Here is a 26,535-nt window from a genome sequence, read left to right on the forward strand (position 1 = left end):
CGTACCCATGAAAACACAGGTTTACGCCTATCCGAGGTCCCGAGTTCGATCCCCGGCCGAGTCGATGTAGAAAAAGTTCATTAGTTTTCTATGTTGTTTTAGGTCTGGGTGTTTGTGGTACCGTCGTTACTTCTGATTTTCCATAACACAAGTGCTTTATCTACTTACATTGGGATCAGAGTAATGTATGTTATGTAGTCCAATATTTATATTTATAAATTTATTATTAAAATTAGCGCAAATTTCATTTACAACATCGAGTCGCCGTTGATTGTACTATAATTATAAAGGTATACGTATTGGGCTTTTGTGAACTTTATCCACCTTCTGCAAAGGAGCCAGCAGAGTTTTGTTAGAAAACATTCACAGTCGGTTTTGATTTCAGACAATGAAACGATATGACGGAAAAAGCTTTACATTGAATCAAATTATGGGATATTGTTACCCAGTTCTTGTTAAAAATAGTTAAGTCGTTAAAAAAATAGTTAAAAAGTCTTAGTCGAGTACTAATGTTAATAGTTATAATAGCATTCGCAAGCCGTGTCCGTTAATCGTGAAAATCTAAACAAATCATAATCTGAGGAGCGTTAAACTATAATACCTTAGTCGATTTACTTGTGAAGAAATATTATAGTAAACTTAATCACTGCAAACATTTATTTTATAAACCTGCCGACCCGAAATTATATTTTATCATAATAATAAAGTTTGAAATATGTCGATTGTACTAAAGAGGACTGAAGACTTAAATACAGACAAATGCTCTGCGCTACTTAACGTTCGTGTTGTTTACGTTTGCTCTTTACTCGATGAATGAAATGAAATCAATGATATTGCGAGAATTTTTGCAATATAAAGAAAATCTGTAAAGGCAAAAAGTTCTCTGGGCGATAACACATTTCAAAGTTTATTAATTTGTAATTTAATATTTATATCCAACCAATTCATATCAGTAAATAAGTATAAACACTCTGTAATGCGTGCTTAAAGCTCTGTTCGCTCATAGTAAATAAAGTAATAAGATTATTCGGAGCAAGTTCTAACTGATGAAAGTATCCGCGGCTCCGCGATGAAGTTTTAATTTCATAAGAAATTCCATCGAGCACCTCCAACTCCTTTAATGCAATATTGCATTTTGCAAATCCTAACAGGATCAAGTTTTTTAAGCCGGTCTTTTTCCTATCAGCGCTATGAAATAAATATTAATTAAATTTATGGTTTAACAATATTCTTTAATATAATGATATGACTATACATGATCGTAAAATAGAAGTCGAACTACACATTATAGTCGTGTATGAGAGATGCGTGGTTTTGAAACCAAAATAAAAGATGACGATGATGTGGTCCCGTCGAATTTCGGTCGCGGCGGCCAATCTCAGGGGAGGCTGCTGGGAGCTGTAGAGTGAAGTGTGTGCGCAAACACAGCTGCGCTCTCTATTCCCTCACTCTGCATGAATTTCAAGTTCTTATTTACTTTTAGAACGATTTGATTTGTTTTTGCTAATATTTCATAAAATAATTCAACATAAGTTCAAATTTCGTCGCAACGCTAATTTGGTACACAAGCCGTTTTTATTATTAGGTACGCTCGAGCTGTTAGCTTACATTGATTTTATCTACGTGGACACATTGTGACGTCCTACTGAACGATAATGTTGATATATTTTGACTGACTTGCGGAGATAACAAAACAGAAACGGTAAACTCTTTTCTTCAACGACATAATAAAGTTTTTTGGACCGGGGCGGGTATGTGGGACTCCAGGGGCAGAAGGCCCTAACCTCTTACCTACTAAAAACTCCTCAGATTTCCGCCTCGCCGCAAGCCGACAGCCCGGCCGGCCTGCCGGCTCACCACCGAGGCCCGGCCAGCGGCAGTCGCTGAAAGGTGGGTGATCCGTCTTAAAGGCGCCGAAGGATGTTAGGTTGCGCCTTCATACTCTGCCTCCGTCTGTACTGTGACGGACTCCCCGAGTCCGCCAATGAAGGCTGGGGCGTCAGTTGCCGACTACCCTTCAGGCTATGTCACGGCGGTACCGCTCCTGCCCGGACGGCAGCTAACACAAAAAGAGCATGACACTATAGATAACTCTGTCGCCAACTAAGTGATAAAATATGGCTACTTGTAATGAAAAGATGCATCGGACCACTTACCACCAGTACACATTTTGACCATTATTAAAAAATATACCGTTATAAAACTATACGATATATCTTCGAAAAAAATACAAAGTGTTGATAGCGGGAGCTCTGTAATTACGTTTCTTAGTATTTACGTAACAGAGTAAAAAGTTTTCAACGTAAACACTTTTGTTGGTTTCCTTTCGCGCTGTGTTCCGAACGATCTCAATTTCCATTCCAATCAACGTGAAGGCCCGCAAGTGTAACTCGATTACCTGAATGTAACATATACCTAATTGGACGCTACTTCTTTCGCCGCTGGTTATTGGAGAGAAGGGCTAATTGCCCGCGAAAGGGCTGCGCCTCGCCTATCATGATTGCCAATTTCCTGAGCCCGCTGGGAATGCTCGATATCATTTTCAGTCTCGGGAACTAGAAACAATAATGCGATCGATAACTAATGAACTTACTTCCTGTCTAAACTAATAATAAATCTTTCGTTAATGTTTGTGTATTCGATACAATACAGCCGAGATAGATACAAGATAAGTACAAGAATATTTTGCAAGGAAAGCAAATCGAATAATATCCATCTATTTAATTCTCCTCCTCTTTTCTGGCAGTGAGTAATATTAAAAGGACAAAATATATTTAACGAAGCATTAGTGTTTGTAAGTAAAGTAATGCAATTTATTAGTAACTTGTACAATACTTATCGCGCATATTTCCTTGAAATGGTCGTGTTGTTTCACGTTCCTGCGAAGGTCTTTGTGATGCTAATGAGGACCGTCCACTCCGTCTGTTTCTTGTGCTTCCTCCTTTGTTCGTGTTCGGATCAAACAGCGAGAAATTGTGTTCAGTTGTCTGCCAAGACTTTTGCACGTTTGAGTGGACAAAAAATATAACAAGCAAAGTTTTAACAGTTTCATTCCAACATTGGATTTTTTCAGCTCAGTTATGCTTTATCATTTGTCATACATTCAATGTCATCTTTTTTATTTCACAGTAATTGTTTTTAAAGTGAATATGTTTCGGTATCTGTTATATGTAATTTAAAAGTAATGGTCGTTTGTTTCAACTGTCAGTCCTGTAATGTTCGTTTCTAAGCCCACGGCCGCGGCGTCGCTCCCTGACTGATGCCGTCATCGTTCAGGATCAAATGAGCTTATATTTCACGCCCTCTCGCCCCCACCCTCTGTCGCATTACGTCTATCATGCTTTTTTTAGCCGCGTCGAACAAAGTCGAACGAAGTGAGCAAAAGTCAAATCAGCAAGGCAAGTTACCTGCAGAAAAATCCATTGCAGAAAGGAAGGTTTTCCTTCTGTGATACATTTCTTATTTTGATATTTAAAATTTATCTTAAATTTTTTATTGCCAAGCGATTCTTATAACGACTCCCACTCTAAATGGCGCATGTAAAAGCTCTCCATCTTCAGACAACCAGAGACTTATGGAAACAAGGAATGCAACCAATTTCGGTAGAATACACTCGGCGCTACAGTTTCGTACTCGCGGTATAAAAAGTAATAAATATTATAAGATTCTTCTGCCGAGTGCAAAAGGCTATTCAGAATCCTCGCGCCGTTCGAGTCTGTTTAATATAACATTAAGAGGTATGAGGAGCTGAGAGATGAAATTAAAATCGTACTCGTCCGCACTTAAATCCGGTTAGAGCTTTTAATACGATGTATCTCCCCCGCCGGCCTCTCCCCCGGCCTGCGATTTCTGCCGCGGCCCTCTTGATATTTACTATTTCGTCGGAGAAAAGAATTGCATCATATTTCCGCTTTTGTTACTCATTTCGTGTGTTCACTTTTATTTGCATTGCCTGTATCGGTAGCCAGTTACTTGTTATGCGATTGTATGAAGGTATCGAGCGAATTAATTATATGCACTGCGTTTCTGGGTAATGGTGTTGTGTAAACACAATTTAAGATCGTATCACGTTCGGTGTTTGTTCCCATTTCATCGCCTCCTGATATCAAATCTTATTAACTAATTACATTATCGTGTAGTAGCTATTCTAAGCATAAGCGTTGTATGTGAAGTCGAGAAAGTACATTTAACATGAACACCTTGAAATGTAATGTCTGGATGTATTATTGTTACTTGTATGGAGACTTTACAATAATATTATCATAAACGCTTGCGAGAGCAAATTGTTTCTTAAATGTAAGTACAGGAACGAATTTAAGACATAAATTATGGGAGAGATCCTAGGAAGAAGACATCGTAACTCAGCGCTAGTTTTTTGGGTTACCGGTTTATTAGAAATAATATTTTTTATGCTATTTATAAGAATATATTTTACCAGATTTTATAGTAAACACTAGCTTGAAGATGATATCGTTAAGATAAGAAGCGCGTCGTGTTTAGATGCTTAAGTTCTAGATGATAAAATAAAAATATAGAATTCTATTTCAGAACACATGTTTGATCCCAGCGGGGCGTTGTCTCGGCGACTTGAGTTGAGCATTTCAAGTATTTCTGAACAATGAATTTTGGATCATTAAAAGGAACTGTTCAATTTTAGTTAAAATAATGTATATCAGTCCTAACTACTATACAAATTTCAATACTAAAATTTCTATTTTTTAAATTCTTTTCTACTTGCTGACTAAGGCTCTGTGCAAGCCCGTCTTGTTAGGTACCACCCACTCGTCATATATTCGACCGCCAAACGGCAACACTTGGTTGTTGTATTCCGAGTCGAAGAGTGACGAGGGACAACAATTTCTTAGTTTTACAAGTAATATTTCATTTGTTTTACTGCGGAAATAGGTACAGGTATCAGTCAATATATACATATGTTGTTACCAAGCGGACATCCTCTCTAGCCATTCTTTGCGGCAAAAATGAAGCAGCTTACTGCCTATTCTCTATTCATCGCCGCCTCGCCATGAGTTCGCAAAGCTTTCAGTTCGACTAACTTAGTTGGCCCGAAAACAGTTGTTATTGGGTCGAGGTTTTTGGCATTCTGAGTTAATGCATAAAATCTTATAAAAATAGCTTTTATTAAACACGTAAGAACACTATATTGTATGGTGGGTACAACAAAGATGTTTTCCAAAATTAAACATAATCATTGACCCACACAAAATAAGCGGTGAAATAGCTTTGTTTAAAAATTTTACTTAATAACCAAACTCAAGTTGTGCAAAAATTATAAAGTACAACGAAGTGAATACGTACGACAAAACGTAACGATCGCACATCTTAAATGGGCCGGTTGGTCGATATTATATCGAGGATAATAAAATTACTCATCTTAGAATTGAAGTCACGAAGGTGAGCAACCACCATTAGGAGGAGCATTTGGTCGTCTTCATTTCTAAAATAAATTTGAAATAAATATGTACATAAATATAAATTAATTCTAGGTATTACAGTTTTTAAATAACACATAAAAGCCTCGCTCATTGCTAGTCAGAGGTAATTGAAACGAAAGCTGCAGTAATATTTTAGTTTGCGGTGTTTTCAATGGAAATCCATTAGTAATTATAAAATAAAAAATAAAATATACGTGAAGTAAAAAAGTTATAGAACACTGCAGACTACAGAACCGGCCTTTGACAGCCGATATCGCCGAAGCGGTTTGTGGAGCATTTATGACACACGTTATGTCCAAATCAAATTTAATGAAAGTCATTAAATGGCATCCGCGAGAGTATGAAGCGCCGGTTGACGTTTATCTTTGCTACAAACAGACTATTTGTATTTGTTGAAGTGTGGTGAAGATAATACATTTGACTTTAACTGTCATCCACTGACTGAAAGTGGCATCAGTACGGAGTGCCTCAACACCAACTCATTGAAAAAAATACTAAGTAGGGCTAATACAAGTAAGCCAAATCCTATTTCTTGCATGTCGTATGACTTACTTCGCGAAATAAATTTAATGAAATAAACCTTACCGCGATTTATGACGAGTGATGATGCACGAGACTATACAAATTCCATGTTCCAGAGTTTCTTAGAACCAACTCAAAATCTCCGGCTTTATATCTCGCTAATAGACCAACGAGACAGTCAACAGGTAGGAAGAATTATATGATGAAACTATTTATTTAAAAAAATTATAAGCAAAAAACGTCGGAAAGGCAGTCTTATCGCTAAAACGCGATCTCTTCCAACCAAAAGAGAACTAAACATGCCTAACCGATACTCGAAGATATTTTTATCAGTCGCAGTAAAACAACGCATTTATACATTCCGACAGCAGCTATAGTGTGTGGACGGTTTCGATCAAACGGCTCCCATAGCGCTGGGCTTTAAAACTACTGGACGCAAAAGGCATCGTATAAATTATTTCTGTGTAAATAAAAAAGTCTTTGTTGAAATAAAACACCGTTCTCGTAGTTTGGCGGCGCTTCAATTTATTGCATCGAGTGCAGCGCGCGAGCTCACTGAGTTGTAAAGAAATCCCTCATCAGGTATTACCGTGGGGCACGTTACAGCCGGTTACAGCCGGTTACAGCCGGCTCACTAAATTATCTTGTTTTCATTTTATTTTTAGTGTTTTATTTTAATGTACCGCCACTCTACGGGTAAAATGTTATAATATTCCTAAATACGGTACCTGTGTCTGAGGTTACGTTACACGTGGAAGTCATCACGTCGGCGCTATTAGCACGTGACAACGACGAGCAAATGTTTAATGGTAGAACTTAGTTGTAAATAAAATAATAAAACATAAAAAACTTAGTGATTCGTAAGGCTGAAGAGCCTGTAGAGTTTTTCCGTCAAAATAGTTCTCAATGGCAGCTGCAGTTAGGGGCTAGGAATAATTTGTTATGTCAGAGGTTGACAATAATTCCAAACAATACTTAAGATGGAAATTTTATCACCATCAACACGATGAACTTAAATCTCTGAAATAAAATACAATTTAGTCCACCTTGTTTTATCACCGTAAAACATGGATTACAAAATATAAATCAATTATTTCGAGTAGCCGCCATCGCTTCCAGAAAGACGATGCGAGTCGGCCACGTCGCACGTTATGAATGTCATAAAAACAAATGATATCATAAAACATTACACCGAAACGAGCCTGCGACTGTCCTCTATAAAACATTCTCGTAAATTTATTTAAGGTCAAAATTTCTGCGACGACAAATTTTGACGCACACATCATTTATTTATTTAGAATCCAAATGTTATTTATATAGTAGTCACAATATAAGCATTTTGTCACGGTACGCAATTAAACTGAAAGGCTCTACCGACGCACACACACACACACACACGCACCTAACAAGGTAAGATACACTTTTCATCAGATGGTATTTGTATAAGATATATAGCATCTATATGCCGTCACGAAACTGTAAACTATGAAAATATTTTACGAGCACTATCGTTACGGTACTGTAACCTATGATGTCGTTTTCTGCTTAAGTCTATTGAAGGTCAATAAACTAAACGTCGTAAGCGTGAAGTGACAGATCTGAATTCAGATTTAAAATGACCAATCCAGTCCTCGCAAACTTAGCACAATTTTAGTTTATCAAATATGAGAGAACGAAATTAAAACGTTGTTCGTGATTAAATGCAACTTGCGAGCGAGTTTTATGATATTTACAATTTCTTCTCGACGTCAAATTACGTCTCATTTTCCGGCATCTCTGAATCTCCGCCGTGAATAATAAGCAAGCCGTTTGCGCAAGTTTGTACCTACTTTATAAACGGAATCCGTTCCGTTTCACTAAAATATTTTGTGACTAGCGAAATGATTAATCCTATGAAGTATTTGTTTAATAAATTAAAATATTTCTTCTTTATATCGACCGCAGTACTGTAGGTATCGTGGTAGATAGATAGTATTTAGAGCTATTCATTATAATTATTTCAGGTTTTATTAAACCAGGAATACCACGAAATATCGCCTTCGGTGCATGTTAGCTGTAGTATGCGCTGATAAATCGAACTGAGTCTAATAGAATCTCAATTACTTATCGAAAGATATAATATACAGATATTTTAATTAAATGATAACCTTGTCCATTAAACAACGACACTAAGTGACGTAGAGTGTGTGGCTGCCTGGCTGGTATCCCCGAAGCCAGCGGCAGTCGCGTCGTAGCTTTATGGCTGAGTAATAGCCCCTCATCGATCACGGCAGACACATTCGTCTCCGAGCTAGGAATTGTTTCACCGTCTTTATTACACACATATACACGTATTATAAAACTCATTAATTAATTTTCACTTAGATTGAAAATATAGATACATACGCAAAACAAGACGCAATTACTCGCTTTGAAAATAAATACCCAACTAACATTATCGTCCCAAGACTATACTAATGATTCATATTATATAATATTTGCTTTGTTTCTGTCCGTTGATATGCACCCAACGGTTATTTTTTTATTGTTCATGGTCCAAACTAAACACCAAACTAGTATGACATTGAGTATAATTACAGTAACAAACCGAGCACAGAGTCTGTTAAAAATTAAAAGAGAAACGCTATGCGTTTTCGCTTCAATTATATTCGTCTCAGCTGACGCGGTGATATCGCTGCAGCATCGCAAATTGAGTGATTGATAAACACTGGCTGCGGCTTTCAGACTTCTCCATCAATAACGACACCGCGCGCACTACTGTCGCACTAGTCGCGACAGTCTCAGTCGAATCACTGAAATTTAAAACTGAAGCCTGACCCGTTCGAATCACGTTCACGAATTGTGACAGACCCCGCTTAATTAAAAGACGGTCCGTTTGCAAGTCACTATTCTAAAAATAATTTAAAAAATATTACAAAGTAATCCTAACGATAATCATCTGAAATTAGTTTGCAAATCTGGTTCTTGTGAACGTAAAATATCTGCATTTCGAAGAGAAAATTGTCAACAAGAAACAGTTTACTTGTCGCGGAGCAACATTTATAGTAGAAGCTCAAACAAGATTACTTCCGCGGCAAAAGCCACCGACTCATTTACGAAGCGCGTCTGATGTCTGTTATTAGTCGCCGAGACGCGGCTCGGGGCGGAGAATGCAATAAATTGTGAATAAAATCTCAGAGAGGAGTGCGCGGAGACGAGTAATTGCCGGCCGAGAACTAGAACCGTCTTACCCAACGAAAAACATATTTGCTAACCGTATTATTGAACTTATTCCGTAACAGTTTCACATTGAAATAATCACGCCACGACAATTTACACGTTCCTCTGTTTCGTTTAATGTTTTGATCGCAATCTATACATGATCAGCTCTCATTGCGTGTTCAGGCGTATTAAATAGGGTTCAGCTTAGGCTGGATACTTTACTGGCTTGCGATTTGGTTGCCTTATAGTTAAAAAATCTGTATAATATATAAAGCCATGTAAACGCTACTACTTCGCACTAATGAGCGAACATCAGCCATCCCAGCTGGTCCTGGGTGCATGCCGAGACAACATCTAGTACTACGTTGAATAAGAACCCTGGTGGTGCGGAACTGCAGTTCATGTCTCTGATCATATCAGTAAAAGCCTCGGCACACCTTTGAATCGTAACACCCACCAGATTAATTTGAATGTCACCTTGCGTGTAGCAGAGGCCTGTAAATCCTTAGAAATTTAAGCCCACTAAATCTATGTAAAATCAAAATCAAAATTTTGTTTATTCCAGTACGCCCAGTACGTATTAAATTAAATTTATAACTACCACTGGTTCGGGAAGTAGATTCTACCGAGAAGATCCGGCAAGAAACTCAGTAGTTTTTCACCATTTTAATTATAGAGTATGTCAGTAAATAACATTACTTTTTATATTTCCTGCCTCTAGAAGTCAATAAATACTAATTCTACGCTCTTTTATTTTTAATCTAATCAATACAATTGAGAAATATGCCTTATTTAGCTGTTTTTATTTATATAAGTTTTAAATTTTGTAACGGTACCAGTTTGCCAAGTGACTGTAGTAGATATTTTAATTATATGCTTTGCAGGTGCAAGCTTCGTCATTTAAAGTCATGTACAAAACTATACAGTAGAGCTACAACCATAATATATAAGAAAGAAATAGTATCGTACAGCATAATAATGTCTAGCGTTAGTAAAATCATGTCTAGCGCTTATTTTAAGAAATTCATAGACTGAACACCTACTTCTGGCACCGGGTGGCAAACGGGCTGACGGTACACCTGATGGTAAGTGGCTACCTCTGCTTACATATCCAATGCGCCACCAACCTTGGGAACAGAGATTTCACGCCCCTCCTGCTCTTCCCTCTTATGCTTAATTGTGTAATGTAAGTTATAGGGAATATAATTAAGCAGTCGATGGTCGGACGCTGCATGCTCGCCAGCTCGCCATCAATTATTATTCAATACTCTGCCGAACGTTAGCAAATTGTACTGTCGGTGATTATTCCAGTATAATAACAAGCATACAAGTAAACCACTATTACGATTTACCATGAGGCCATTTTTTTTCATTTCTCGAAAAAGACTGAAAACTAGTAATTACTATTACATGTCTATTTAATTAATAACATATGAAGCCTAGTAAAAAGGGGCTTTGTGGGATTTTTGTTTGATATTCTTATATATTTTTAAAATTTATTTATTGTAAATTATAAATTAATTTATTTATATACTAATATCGCATTACCTATTTAAATAATAAAATATTTGAAAAAGGCGTTCAAAATATATATATGTATTTATATATATGCAAAATATTTTTTGTATATATATATATGCAAAATATATATATATATATATATTCAGCTTTATTAGTCACATTAATGAGTCATTGTCCGCTACATCTGTCGATATGAATGAAACTTTTTTATGAATTATATAAAGAAGTAACAAGTAAGTAGTTACATAATATGATAATGATAAGCGGGCGCGGCCGCCTCGTGTACATCCATATTGCTCAAATCTGTTTGTTGTTGTCTCTAATTTGCATTTATATCGAATCGAGAGATGCCTATTTTTTTACCGTAGCAGATAGATACTTTCATTTTGACCCCAGCTTTTTCAAAAATAATATTTGTTACGAAATTCGTAATAGTGTCTCAAAACTTTTCCGTCGCGGTTTTCTTAATGACAACACGAAAAACGGCCCTGCCACCTTCAATGTTGCTACTCGTATAGACGCATTGGCCCCATCTCATATTATCTAAAGCATCATTGAATTAAATAAATAGGCGGCCGGCATATGCTCTTCTCAAATTCCAAATTATTTCTTTTTGCTTTTTCGGCAGGAGAGCTGGTTAAATAGAACCTTGGAAATTTATCAACGTTATAATGTTTTTGGAATTTATTATTGACATATTTCATGATATTGCTAAAGACATGCAGTATATTTTTAATGCAGTTCCAGAATTACTTCTTCTCAATTTTCTTTTATGTCACTTACATTCAACATTGAATCCTCGTTGATTCTGGCACTGTGAATTACTCTTCTGCAAATCGTCATTTACGGTGATTTATAGCGATTCATTCTTCCCTGATAGTGGCCTGATACAATATTTTTTAATACAATATTACTGAAATTGAAACAATACATACAATTAGTCTCTACATTATAATCCAGCTTGGGAATCGGTTTGGATTACTCTCAGTAATGCGCCACACCTGTGCATTATTCATAACTCCAGCAAATAGGAATTAAGTGTCAATGAAATGAATCAAATGTATTCTAAAAAATCTCTCGGCGATATTTGCATTATGACTCATTCTGTAGTCATTTTCAAACAAAACGCAGACTCGATAATCAGTGTTACTCGAATTCCAAAGAGTTTCCTCTTGAACAAAAGGTCTCCGGGGCGGACACCTCGAGCTCCCAACACAATAAGACACAATTGGTGTTTTTTCCAGGACAAAGGCTCAAGTAACAGAATTAAAAGATTAAATAAAGCGCGTCCACAGCAAAATAATTAAACGCGGCATAACAAAAGCTATTATGCGAGAATGAGTAATTGCACGCCATAATGGCCGACCCCGCGCGCTGACCCGCCGACACTCCGCCGTGAGTCGTGACAGTCCACTCAGAAGGGTTTTATTTTCTTACATTACGCTTTTTACGGCGGCTTAAGATTCCGTGCTAATGAAATCTTACGAGCTCGGTGTGCTTGTTTTTTTCTAGAAAACTATTGTTTTCATGGTTTTAGGTGAAACCTGATATCGTACAATGTCCACATTCGCTTTTTGACATCTCATTCAAGGTTTACGACAACTTTGTCCGAGCGCTTAACGGAATACGTTCTCTTTAGTATTACCTTTTGGCAACGATACGTTGAGCTGAGGAAAAATACACCTAAACAGCGCGATAAGTTTTACACACGACGAATTACCCATTAATTATTATTTTTTTACTTCGCTGAGGGTGGCCATCGAGGTGTAAGCAATGACTTGATTGAGTGCGGCTCGCGTCGCGGGACTCACTGTTAATGAAACACTGCGGCCGCCCTCCGCCGGGAGTCGAGAGGCCGAGGGACCGGCGACCTCATTATAACTCACTAATAACAGCCCAGGAAATATACACAGCAACGTACGTATATGATTGCACTTGACATTACGTAGGTATATGTGTCCTCGCTGCGATGTGAGTACGTCGACTTCAGGAGTTTCTTTCTTTCAGACATTTATTCAAGATAATTTTATAATAATTACGTTGGTTTATGTCATTGAATGAAATCGTCTATTATATTATTACATTTAAATTAAAAAAATAATGTTATTAATATTTATCGTTAATATTAATGATTTGAAAGAATTTTAAAATCCAATTTATATCAAAAAATCAATATTTAAATAGCACGCCAAGACGCTACTTTGTCAATAAGATCGCTGCAATGGGATCGCTGATGTCATTGGGATCTATGGTAATCCATGGCACGTATCATCCACACGAGTGAGCCAGTGTGTGTAATAATAGGAACAAGGGACAAATCTTAGTTGCTAAGGTTGCGCACTGGCGATTGAAGTTGTCATTGTCTATGGGCATTGATTAACACTTACCATCAGTGACCCATTTGCTCGTCCTATACCAAAATAAACCTATAAAGAAAGAGCTTAGCAATGAGTAGATCGCAGCCTGGGACGCACGTCCCCTGCACGCAGTGGTAACGAAACACAATTATGTAAGACGACGTCACTTTATACGTCGTATTTGTATTCAAAATTCAAATAATATCGAATGAATACACTTTCTAGAATTCATTGGTCCAAGAAGTGTACCAGTATAATTATGGGACTTGATTCAAAGGCTACATAGTTCATAGTAACCTTGTCTCATGTTGTCAAAAATGAAAACTATCTGCAATATGAAACTGTGAAAGTGATGTTATATTAAACAGAGTGGTGGCGACTACAGATGAAAAAAACGGTGCCGAAAATACTCCTAAATATTACGATGATCGAGAAAGCACGTAATTGTGCAAGCTGTATTGATTTATCCATATAAACTTACACATGCGTGTTCTTGCAAACTTTTTTGCGAATCAACCCAATTTTTAAATCAAAGCAATCTGTCTGATAATATTCTTCGGCATGTGCATCCGACTAACTGAATAAGAACAGCATCAGGGAATAAGCTTTAAACCTTATCTGTTGCTTTACTGAGTTGATCAGTATTTAGAAACGTGGACGACCATAACCAAATGTTTCCTATTACTCAAAACTGACTTATACTCTTGGCACGGATCTTTTAAGCTAAGCATTTATTATAATTGTTTTACAGAGACTTTTGGGTAACTAGCTCGCGCCGCGTTGCTCGCATAGATACATGAACATCTCAGTGCACGACTTAACTAATACTCGTCAAGTAGCAGTTAGGGGAAGTTTGCTTACTGTGACTTCTACCGCAGGTGACGTATTTACTTCTGTGACCTCGTTTTATTTTATTTTACTTCTTAAATATTCATTTTCCGAAATGTGTTTTCCCTCTCTTTAGAAATTTTAATAAAATGAATTGGATTAACTGCTTGACGCTGGTGCTATTCTTGTAGCGGCAAAAGAAATAGTTGAGCGACTGTTTATTCGTCTTAGTAACGAGTTCCCTGAAGTAGAAACGGTTTTATTTTTGTGTTGGAACTGTTATTTCAGACAAAGTGGATTGCTTTAAAATTGTATTGCTTAATATACCGCTATGTTTTTTATTTATCCTTTAGCATATTATTTATTTCAGTAAAAAACCTACATTTAAATTCAGATAATGGATGCGTCCATAAAAATATTTCCTTCCGTTTCCATTCATCTAGTTGATTATCATTAGTGTAGCCCGTTTCATTATCTCAAGCAAATAAAGTAAATTGTCCTGAAATACTTAATATAATAAACTTTTTAGCTCAAGAAAGAATTTAGGAATTATTACAACGACCTTTAAAAGTACTGAAATTTTATTAATTTAAAAGCGGTCGGTAATTTTTGGCGATTCCAATTACCATGGGAAGAAATATTACATGAAATACAGCAATAATATAGAAATTAACCGTGTTAGCTGTAATAATTATTCATAATTTAGTTTATGTTCTTATAAACTAAATAAATACAATATAATTACGTACATATATGTATATACAAGCAAAACGTCTACAAAAGTGAATAAGTGTCCTTGCACTTTTGAAGATAAGAAATAACGCGCTCGCTTGTTGCAACACGCTGGCCCGTCGAGGGTGCCGGGACGCCGGGACGCCGGGACGCCGGGACGAGCTGCGAAGTGCGATGCGATGAGCACTCGCCAATAAGAGCTCGCAGTAGGTGGCCCCAGAGGAGGAAAGTGTGCGTCATATTGTTGACGTTTACAACCGAGACCCGAGTGTCGTTCCAACGTAATCACTTTAATTATTTGAATGTTTTCTTTAAATAATGAAAGTGCTCTACACAGCATTGTTGCTTTTCATAAAGCTAACTAACTACATTTTTAATAAGTTTATAATAACATTTAAAATAACTTGCTTCAACGTAATCATTAAATGAAATCGCAGCACGTGTGAGTATGAAACACTAGAACACAGAACTGAGGAACGGCACGGAAACCTTGTGTATGTATTCGCTAGCACACTCTCATGAATCATTATGGCTTAAAAAAAATGTCAAAAATGAGCTGCAATGTCTAATTAAAGGATATTGCAAAATTATTCGATTTGAAAACACCAACCAACTTTGGGAAATAAGATTTTTTTTCCCTTCAACATTTTAAATCTGATTAGTGGATGTATATCTACCTGGATGGGCTCACACAAAGCCCCACTACCAAGTACTTAAAATAAATGGAATTATTTAATCTTTAAATTGATTAAAAATGAAATATAACTAACATAAGTTAAAATGATACTTGTTACTTCTCTTAGAAATCAATTTGTGCATTTTCCCACTGGTCTGATGATGATGATCTCTCGAATACGAATGTTCCGAGTCCGAAGCGGAATAAAGTTAATAAACCATGATCACGCAGTTGGTGGCGACATATCGATTTATGCGCGCACTCTGTTAGTGTGGCCAAGTAATGGTCCATTACTCCCAGTTACGTATGGATATACAAACATCAGACGGGCTCGCTCCGATATTATAATACAGAGTATCGTCTTTTAGAGAAGTAGTGTGTGCGCGTCTTAATGAAACAATTAAATGTTTCATTAAAAAAATAATATATATCGAGGAAAATGAATGTATTTTTTATTAATTTAGAGCAACAAAATATTGAATAAAATAAAGTTAACGCGCCGCGGACACACGAGGGTGGAGCGGCTGCTGGCCGCCAATAGAAGTTTCATATAAAAAATAAGTAATTGTTCGAGGACATTAAAGTAGACGACCCAGGCGAGCAAATTAGTCAACTAACGGTATTTATGTATATGTAATTTATATAAATACACCGTTAGTTATTGTAGCAACTATTCCAACTCCTTCAAAGCAACGCCTCCTACTCTAATCCAAAAGGCAGCAATGAACTGCTTGGTGATAGAACCAGTGGCGAATGGGCGGTACAAAGTTCCAACCCCGGTAGAAACGATTCATATTGTCATCTAAATGATATTTTATTTATTTTAACTCTGCCGAGCTATAAATTGTGCTGAGTAAATAGTTTAACAACACCAAAGTGAAGTGGGAGATTTCCTCGAGTCAGACGTGTGCTATCGCTCCCATCTGTTCATACTTCGTCTACAATTAAACGAGCTCTTCGCCGGGACTCCGTGACGCCGCAAAAACACATTCCAACCTAGTTCGCTTTAGGACTTCGCTCTCTGAGAATACAAGGGCATGTTCAGTTTAATTAGCGTGTAGACTAGTAGACTAGTACAATTGCTTTGAAGTAAACACAAGCTGCTCGCTCGAGAGTTGCATCCTGCGCGCGCAGCCCCGTCGCGCCGGTCGGAACGGAGCGCTTAATGAAATCCTGTTCGGAGGCTACTTAAGATTTGTTGAGAACTACCGACGAACCTGTTAACCGAATACACGCAATTGAAACTTAATATTCTCTAACTTCGAAATATATATATATAGACATAGGAGGGACGTCGGGAATATTTGTGCTCAGATTGAAAGTGCCAATTATTTCGCGAAATTTCTCGAATATTTCAGTGTTAAAATATTATCCTTTTTCGTTAATCTTACAATTATTACCAAACCTATAATGTGCGACGAGTCTGACTCAGAGCATCTCCATGGAATACATAGATCGACATAAACTTATTTGCTCCCCTTCTCATTATAAAAAGCAAACGTCTTTTGTGTCGCCGTTTATTCCTCTACAGAAGTGCAACAATAGTGTATTGTGTCGCGCCGGACGCAATCAGACGCCTCGCTACGCACGAACCCGCCGACGCGATGCGACTCCTACGCGTACATACATCGACGCTTCGCCGTTTGAACGCATCCTCACGTACTGGCACACAGTTACGAACGAGGGTACATTGTCAGTTGGAGTTCCAGTCATTTTATTATTACAATATTCACCATTACATATGTCTCAAGTTTATTAAGAGCGATTAAAACTCCAATATAAAAACTGTGAATTTCACTATAATAAGTATTGCTTTTTGCTAATCACGATGGCGTTACATTGCTACAGAGCTTAATCGTGAGATATTGTATTCGTAACATACATATATGCTGCCCATGAAGATTCGGAGTAGCTTGTCCGCGGTTAAGCACCTTCGACTATGATCCACGTATTCTAACCGCTCGGAAATTGCTTATAAATTTAACTATAATTAAAATTTATGAGACAAATAATATAATAACTATAAATTTAATCGATTAATTCGTAATTGCTTACTGGCCAACGAACGAACGAACGAACAGTAGACAAAACATACTAACAAAGTCTGTTAAAAAATCAATCTTTAATTTTGTTACTTGCTTCTTACCCTGTATAAATTGTATTTGTTTTTGTTGTCTATTGCAGTAGAAAATCCTTTAGACGAAAATATTCAGCAGCAGCGTACTGGAGAGTAAGCCGAAACAAATTGCGTTCTATTTTTGCACGATATCTTATTTTTCAACAAATTGAAATCTTTTTTAACTTTAGATTTCTATCGCCGAGTAACCGGATATTGATTCTCAAATATGCTACATCTCCACCGTCCCTTAAATATTAAAAAAAATACATTTCAAATGCTTAGCGATTCCAAAGCACTGGTTGCAGGCCCTGACAGCGAATAATAAATAAAAAGAAATACAATAGTTCACGAATTTCATTAGTCAGAATATTTTATAAAGACAATGGAACCAAACTCGGCTGATATCACTGAAAAACACAATTAACACAAAAGTAAATCCTTTGTGAGCCGCGGGTTGAGATGGGGTAAGATATATTCTGTTTCGTCGGAAATTAAAAACACTAAACAATAAAATGTAGAAATATAATAAATGTTTTGACAACATTGACACATGCCGTGACACGGCTTTGACGAAAGAAATGGAATTCATTAAAATGAACAATTAGTCTCTTTATTTATAAATTTCTAGAATTTTAATAATGTGTCGAAATCTCAAAGTCCGCCCGGGCTCATTAAATCCTTTCTGACTTCAAGCACTAATTCAGTGACGTCCACGCCGAGAATGCTCACTACCCCTCAGTTTGCACAACCGAGACAGCACTAGTGAACCCAAACAAAAAATAAACTAAAAATTTTAGTTAAAAAATACAGTTTTATTGATCATCGTCGTCCTTATTTCCCGCGTTATATATTATATAATTACATATACAACACTCATAATACGTTGTGGATGGTTATGATAGAGTTAAGACGCCAAGTAAACATGTAATTTATATTGTGATTAATCACGAGCTGAAAGATAAACATGCTAATTTTAAGCTATCACTCTAAGATCTACAAATCGACACCAACAATTTATACTACGCTAACTCGAAAGTGTGCGCACACTCCGCTAATAATAGTTAGCGTAATATAAATTGATTCATTTAAAAAATTGCCTTTAGTTAGCGTCGTATAAATTTGTAACTTCGTTAATTTTGTATATTTTTTCACGATTTTATTAATACATATAAAATATCATATTTTAAGCAACTTGGCACAAAAAAACGATTTTCTCTAAAATTCGAGTTAGCGTAGTATAAATTTTAGGTGTCGAAATATTCTTGCTCAGAATAAGTATTCATGTACTGTACAAGCTTAGTTTTATTTTAGTTTTCATTTATTTTAACCAATGACGCGGAATCCTCAGGTGGTTATCGTTGAATATTTAAAATCGTTTTCTGTTTCAGTGTTTAGCTCCGCTTACTCGTTCTTATCTCCCCAACGGATTTTGATGCGAATTTCACTAAAAAGAAGACCGATAAACGGGGAAGGTTTGTATCTATCATTTGTGAATACTTTGTACATGGACTATGACTGTGTTTTACCCAAAAACACTATCAACAGCTAAACATCACGAGTAAAAGAATAATCTGAGAATTGTCTTTACTGTGTGATTTAAGTGGAAACAATTGCTTTTGCAAACAGTGGAGTCGGTAAATATGACGATCGCTACATTCACGTATTAAGAAATCCAATATTTAAGAATAACAATATAAACGGGACTCGCTTTCCCCATTCGACTTGAATTATTGTAATGATGTCGATGCAATTGCTTCTTGTTCTACTCAATGAGAGTTCGCTGCGCGGCTGCTGTGGGTAGAGTGGCTAGAGAGCGACGACGGCGACGGAGCCGCTTCTGAGGCGATGTCACCAGACAACCCACGTAAATTTCTACCGCAGCCTGTCCCGAGCAGATGCCCCATGTGTCCTGAGAACGCAGAATGGTGACGTTGCGTAGGTGCCGGTTGATGCGGACCGTTGGGAACGAAGTGCCTTCCTTCACCATCACCCGCACAGCTCCTGCTACACCACCGACGCCACACAGTAAAGACTGAAAAAATACAATTAGTATACAAAGACCAACGTAACTTGCGTGCAACTTGTTGTGGTAGAAGTATTCGTACACTGTACATAATTTGGTCGATCGTTCTTCAATATAGTTAAAGACATTTCGAGAGGACGAGAGTAGAGGAGCGTATTCCACCGCGCCATTAATTATTGTTGGTAAATATACATTTGTTTAACTATATTATAAAATATGAATAAAATTTAACCCATTCTGAATCCACGTGACAATTTTAACTCCATTCACTTTGGATTCGAGCCCTGAATCCTGTAATAATGTAAAGATTACCTCGTCAATGAAGCCGCTGCACTGGTAGTTGGGTATAGTGAAGCTCGAAGTCTCCTTCACCCTGTACCCCGCGATACCTAGCGACCGAAACAATACAGCTTAAAATATTTTGCGGTCAACTTTTGATGAAATATTTCTTTATTAATAAAAGCTAAATACGAGTCGACTACGGTATCACATTTTGAGTTACTTTAGTTTAGAAATTGTATTTACTCTTTTCAGCTATAGTGGTGTACGGGAGGTTGTCCGATATGGCGGCGGGAAACACCGCCAGCAGTGCCAACAGCCGACACAAGCCGGGGAAGTTCAGCATCTTGGAGAGTTGTGTCGCGTCCATGCCGAGAGAGTTGTGTGAGCGACTGTCGCGACTACAAGTAAATATTGTGCACGGTCGACGTATATGCTCATTACGTAACTAACACCCGTAAAATGTGCCTCCGAACATTTTGCTACGCCATAATTAGCTACACGTGGTCTAAAGGCTCTCTTACTGGTAATTTATATATAATTGCAAACGCACAGTTATATATACATACAATGTAGCCACTGGCTGGGAGTCTGTATGTTGAATACTTTAGTCAAAGCAACAGGCGGTGGTTTGTATTTAAAAACTATAGAGTTATGTTGGTTAAAATGGATTCGCTGCTGTAAAAAATATATAAATTATTATAAATAAAAATGAAACATACTCGACTGGTTTTACTGTTGTTTATTACCTCTGATTACCCTCTGATGCGCGATACTCCGCGATACTCCGTGATGGCTCGGACGAAGTGAAGTCAGTTCCATTTTTTCTTATGAGGCAACTTCATTGCAGATGTCGCTACTCATCGACGTAAGCTACCTTAAATCTCACCAACCATCCCATAGTAACAAACACGCAGTTTTATGTAATACTGCAGCAGTTAATTGAAATCCCCATTATGACATCCATGTTCTTGGCATTGAAATAATTTAGACAAGGTCCACATGACATTCATGAAATTGACTGAGTTAAGAGCTGGATTACTCGTCCAACATTACAAAGACAGATTAAATTAACTCTATCAGAATCATCGTGAACTACTTTAAAAATACAAACACAATTAACTTAATATTTTATTGAAATCATTCATAAATACAGTAAAATACTTTTTAATATTTTATGCGACGGTATAAAATATAATCCGTCGTCATTGTTATAATCACGATATCATCTACCGTTTACTGCCATTGTTTGTTTATTTCACTAATTAACGATATTTTCTTTTTGAAATTGAATGAAACATAAAAATACCGGAAAGGTAGAGGCGGCATAATATTTTGACTGGCAAATATAAATTCGGTTTTAATCACTCGTTTGTGAGTTTGTCTTTTATATTTTACGATTATTTACTCGTATTTCGAGCCAGACAGTCTTATTTTCTTCTCCGAATGCAATTTTTTTTATTTTTCTTATCGCTGAAAATTCACAACAAAACCTTTTTAGTTTTTATACATGCTTACAACTGTCTAGAAAATAACATTTACTGAGGTGCGCGTCAATTGTATATCGCGAAAGAGACGCGGCGTGGATCTTTAATTCATATTTTTAGTTTATACAATACAAATGGTGCAATGCTGATACTGAATATACTATAGAATGTCTATAAATTATATACAAAGTTCATAGTTTTTTGTCATTAGACAATACAAATCGCTATGTCCCTGCGTTTTAAATCTGTAATATCTTCGAAAATATTCATTTAATTTACATGTAGACACTATGTATTTAAGGTACGAGTACGTAATTGGATATTTTTATACTATGTAATGATTACCTATAAAGCTAAGTTTGTACAGTTGAATATATAATTATAACATAGTGTAATTTCAGTAGTTCGGGATGGCAAAATAAAATTATGTTGTACCATGATGTTTCAATCTCTCTCTATATTTTTACAATGCCCCAATCATCCAATTGTTTTCCTTATCACAGCACAATCACTTTTAAAATAAGAAATAGTGTTACATGCCAGTATTAAATGTTATAAAATAATATCAACTAAAGTTGTACAATTTATTGATCAATTAATTACAATAATAATTTAAATAATATGTAATAATAATAATGTGACATTATTAATTATGATATCCTATGACGTAGCACCGTATTGGAGGCTAGGGCTAGTCTCGTAGTTTAGGTATAACAAATTTACTTTGATTTCGAAAGTATTCCAATTTTGTTATGATTTTTTTTTTCGAATTAAGATCTGACAAATAGGGATAGATAAAAAAGTAGCATTTTTAGAACAAAGATATCGTGGAGCAAAAACTCGTACATGTATCAACTGATTTTATTTTTAATATTTATATAAGTGGCATGATTTGTGTAAACCATGAGTACTTAATTAAAGTATTAATACTTAATGAGACACACAGCACGCATATACATAATGTAGTTGCGACGAAGCAACAACACGAAAAAAATACAGTCCTCATGATAAGTAGTTAAAAATTCAGTCAATTCAGATAATAGAAATATTTCCTCCTGCCTTTGAAACATATTTACGTAATACTTCATCGGTCAGCGATAAACTTAATGAAGTTTTTTTAAGGTCAGAAAAATAAAGTTATGACGAGAACTGAGTCGGCGGCTTAAGTTAGACGACTGGCGAGGACGCGGCGGCGGCGCAGTAATTAATCTTCGTCTGCATTACCCGCCATTATTACCTCCTCACCGATCCACCGTGATTTATGAATTGTTTTATTAGCCGTAGATTACGCGGAATAAAGAAAATCAATCTCTCCTGTTACTCAAATAAACCACCTCCATAACGAAGCAAAATACATGAAAATTTAAATTAATTTTCTTATAAATTATTTGAGCTCATATTCCAATATAATGTTTAGATATTCTAAGATAGATGATTCTAATGTCGCAATCATTTTAATTTATAGAATAAAAATATCAATATTTAAAACATTAGAATTGTAAAGAAGACGAACCCGCTGCGTTGCCTAAAAATTTGATTTATTTCTAAATAAATGCAAAATTTTATATTATTATTATTATCTTACACAAAACTAAAAACAATAACCAAGTACGTAGTTTTATTAGTAATGTATAATTAAGAAAAAAAAATTAAAATAAATTAAACTTCAGTATGATATTGATTGTCCCCTATATCATCGTCGTTCCGAGGGACTATTAGTTTGCTCCTGGAGGGATTTCAGCTGAAGCAGTGTAGAGTGAAAGCGCTCGATGTCGAGTTGCTGCAGCGCCAGTTCGCGCTGCAGCTCCTCCAGAGACAAAGCGACCGCCAACCACTCTGACTTCTTGTTTAACTTCTGGAAATACAAAAAAAATAAAAATAAATTTATTGACATGAAAAGTTAACATAGTCACAAAACATCCAGTGGTCCCGCACTAGGCAAGCCTGTCTTGCGGGTACCAACTACCGTTTACGATGTCGTATGTTTAAACAAGAGTTCGGACCATATACTAATTCTTTATGGGAATAAAGAATTATATAATTATATTTCGTTATATAAAATACAGCAATATATATGAAAAAAGAAATTACATTCAAATTTATTTTATAGACTAATGGAAATACTAATGGAACTAATAAAAATAGATTTTGGTGTATTTCGGTTACCTTGTCCTCTTGTTTATTTGCCTGACGATTGACTTCGAAAATAATTATAAGTGAACCCAAAGAAAAAATGATGATCTCACCTGCAAAATGAATAAATTATCATTTCTTATTAACATTTTATCAATTACGAGTGCAACTTATTTTTTAAGTCAGTAAGACAATTAATAATAATCTACCTAAAAGATCGCCACCTAGGTTGACCGCCGTACGAACAGGCAGCGGGGGCGGCCGCGCGTTGGCTGGCAGCGTGATGCCTGCCAGCCGCAGCGTCCACGCGCGTGTGTTCCACTCACACCAGTGAAAGAGATTTGCGATACGAATACATACGGCGACACCGAAGCGTGGATGTGAGACTGCGTACCTCTACAAAAATATACTGTCGACTGATAGAGGAACAGCTACACGACGTCAAACGTGAACAGTTCAACACGCCATATATACACGTATATCATTACATAGTATAAAACAATGCACTATATAGTAGAGAAACAAAGATCATTTTAGAGGTTTCTGAAGAGATGTCGTAAATAAACACATTTTTTGCGCTTACATTGCAAACGCTGGCTGAACCCTACGAGATAGATCAAAATAATGTAGCACAGTATTGTACACCTTAAAAAGGTCTTCAAAAAAGTCCGCGATGTTATATGTCTATCTCTTAGGAATAACCCCCAATAACCATTTTTTATCCTTACTTATTACGGGAAATAATGGCTTATTTTCGAAGCGGATTTAAGCAATACAGCATGATTTTTATCCAATTAAGTACCTTAAATATATTGTGCATTTAATATAGATCAACATGGCTTCTTACAGCGTGTAATTTAAATGAATATTTTCGAAGGTGTTACAGATTTAAAACGCAGGGACATAGCGGTTTGTATTGTCTAACGACAGAAAAACTGTGAACGTTGAAAGACATTCTGTAGTATATTTAGTGGCAGCAATGCATACATACTTGTATTGACGGCGTATTAACGGATGTTATAGATCAAAACTAATATCCCCCGTAAGAAGATATTCGCCAGTTTTGTCAGTTAAATTGGCATCTATGATGCCATTAAGCAGGAAAGAGTAGTACATGTAAATCTTTTATCGAATCCAACCTTAATTCGTGCAGCGACGGGTGAACTAAGTTGTCGGGCCATGAGAGTCGCGAAACGGAACATCGGAAACTGATTACCCACCATTTCCTCGGCGAGACTTCTCGCTTTGTCTTACAAACTAACTACCTATGTTGTTTCATGTACATTACATGTCCGAGACACGACTGTAAGTTTTACACTTTGTCAACATAAATACAAAGTATTCATATTAACTTATCTCACTATGGTGGTGATAGTAAAGAGAAATGAGATAATGATATCGAACAGTACAGCTGTCTGTGATCTCGTCGCAAACTGAATTCTGTCAAACAGTAAGAAGGTCTAATGTGGCATAAATTTATAAATATAAATAGATTTTGCTGAATGCATGGCAAATAAAATGATTTCAATTTAAAACTACTCGAATAAATCATTTACACAAAACACAGACTCTATCAACGAAAATTATGCAAATCTGGGGAAGTACCACCCACTCGTCATGATATATTGTACAATCAAGAGTAATATTTACTATTGTCGTGTGTCGGTCGCCAATAATTGTGGACAGTGGGAGCCACTTACCATCAGGTGGCCCATTTCCCTACCAATCAGCCTAGCATTACACGAGGGCGCCTACTGATTACTGTGTGTTCTTTACTCTTGCAGAGGAAAACTTTGGAACTGGTGTTTATTCAGGCTTTGAATTATGTATATTTATAATTACTAGAGTATAAACTATTAAGCTTATGTAACTGTAACTTACGTTTACTAATAATTTAATTTGATTAACTGTTTTGGCTGTAAATAGTTGTAATAAAACTTTTTTTATATTTTTGTGGCAGTATCTATGAATCGATAACGGGTCGACTTCATATCTGACCTCAAAATGAGGTATTCCGTGTAATCTTATAGTTGATTCCTGGTAGTTAATTTTTTGTGAGCAGCTCGTACATAAATTATAGTTATATTTATGGGTATGGAAAGGGTTTCGAAACATGTTCAACCCAATGTTACCGATCGGATATCTCATCGGGCACACGGCTATTAAGGTATAGAAATAAAATAATTATAATACGATAGAAATTGACCGATTTCGCCAACTCAAAGCAACCGTGGAGCTTCTCTCTTTGTTTTTTGCAGATTCAATACTATTTTCCGTCCTTCCCACGGGTCGAATACAAATCTATGTAAAATCATTACAACTTAATAAACGGATGTAATAAATACAACTATACTGGTTAAAATGGCGAACTTTATTTTGTATCCATGTTTGTATCGACAATATCACCGATTACAAACTAGTAGCGCCATCTACTATAGAATGCGTAATACTTTATGTTTTCACTATTATAGTTAGTTCTTGTCTGTGACCCACGCGTTTATAGACATTTTTTAATTATAGACATCTTCTACAATCATCGCCATATTTCACTCAATTTACATAAAACCTTGATTGATTATACACCGTATAAAAATCCGTTCGGTAGTTTCCTAGTTTACTGCGTTCAGATAGGCAGACAGCAAATAATTAAAGCCAAATTTCAAATGAATCCAATACTAAGATGGAGAGTAGCTCACACTAACAGTTGATAATTTAAGACTTTTATTATTTATCCGCACATTAATTACAATGCAGCAGTAAAATTAATCTAATCATTTAGGAACGCGTATCAGCTTCGACTTGATACGGTCACGTGTCGAGATGACGATCGCACGACGACGGTGCATCGCTCGCGTGCGATGCTTATATTATTAGAAAAAGCAAACACCTTATTTAAGTAATATAACATTGATCAGATCTAGATGTTGTTAAAAGTAAGGGCTATTGGATCACAGCAGTTGACTCAGCAATGTCCAAGGGTTTGGTAGGACTTATAAATTAAAAACAGTCAATATTGTATTTTATGTCGAAACAATATCCTATTTCCCATTTATAATCGCGTTTGTTTAAATAATTATATTGTAATTTTTCTAAGACTCGAATAGCAATTTCTCAAAGGCTTATAATAATATTACATAATTTCAAATAAATATACAAGGAAACTTAAATAAATTAAATAAATTTACAAACAATAACTAATTCATC

At 36.2% G+C, this 26,535-nt stretch overlaps 2 protein-coding genes across 3 annotated transcripts; both read right to left on the minus strand.

The window, feature by feature from the left end:
• Positions 1-18,968: 18,968 nt before the first annotated feature.
• On the minus strand, positions 18,969-20,163 carry LOC125077249. The gene is made up of 3 exons (XM_047689137.1): positions 19,958-20,163; positions 19,745-19,821; positions 18,969-19,441 (listed from the first exon to the last, which is right to left on the minus strand). The coding sequence occupies exons 1-3, from the start codon at positions 20,079-20,081 to the stop codon at positions 19,172-19,174; spliced, it is 471 nt and encodes a 156-aa protein (XP_047545093.1). The 5' UTR covers positions 20,082-20,163; the 3' UTR covers positions 18,969-19,171.
• A 2,713-nt stretch (positions 20,164-22,876) lies between these two features.
• Positions 22,877-24,798, minus strand: LOC125077084 (putative OPA3-like protein CG13603). 2 transcript variants are annotated; one of them, XM_047688882.1, is made up of 4 exons: positions 24,471-24,798; positions 23,541-23,727; positions 23,365-23,444; positions 22,877-23,053 (listed from the first exon to the last, which is right to left on the minus strand). In XM_047688882.1, exons 1-4 carry the CDS (start codon positions 24,552-24,554, stop codon positions 22,892-22,894), a joined length of 513 nt encoding a protein of 170 aa, XP_047544838.1. In that variant the 5' UTR covers positions 24,555-24,798; the 3' UTR covers positions 22,877-22,891. The 2 variants fall into 2 exon arrangements, with proteins under 2 accessions (XP_047544838.1, XP_047544839.1); XM_047688883.1 differs by lacking the exon at positions 23,365-23,444.
• Positions 24,799-26,535: the final 1,737 nt, after the last annotated feature.

This window comes from Vanessa atalanta, chromosome 3 (assembly GCF_905147765.1).
Source record: "Vanessa atalanta chromosome 3, ilVanAtal1.2, whole genome shotgun sequence".
NCBI lineage: Eukaryota > Metazoa > Arthropoda > Insecta > Lepidoptera > Nymphalidae > Vanessa > Vanessa atalanta.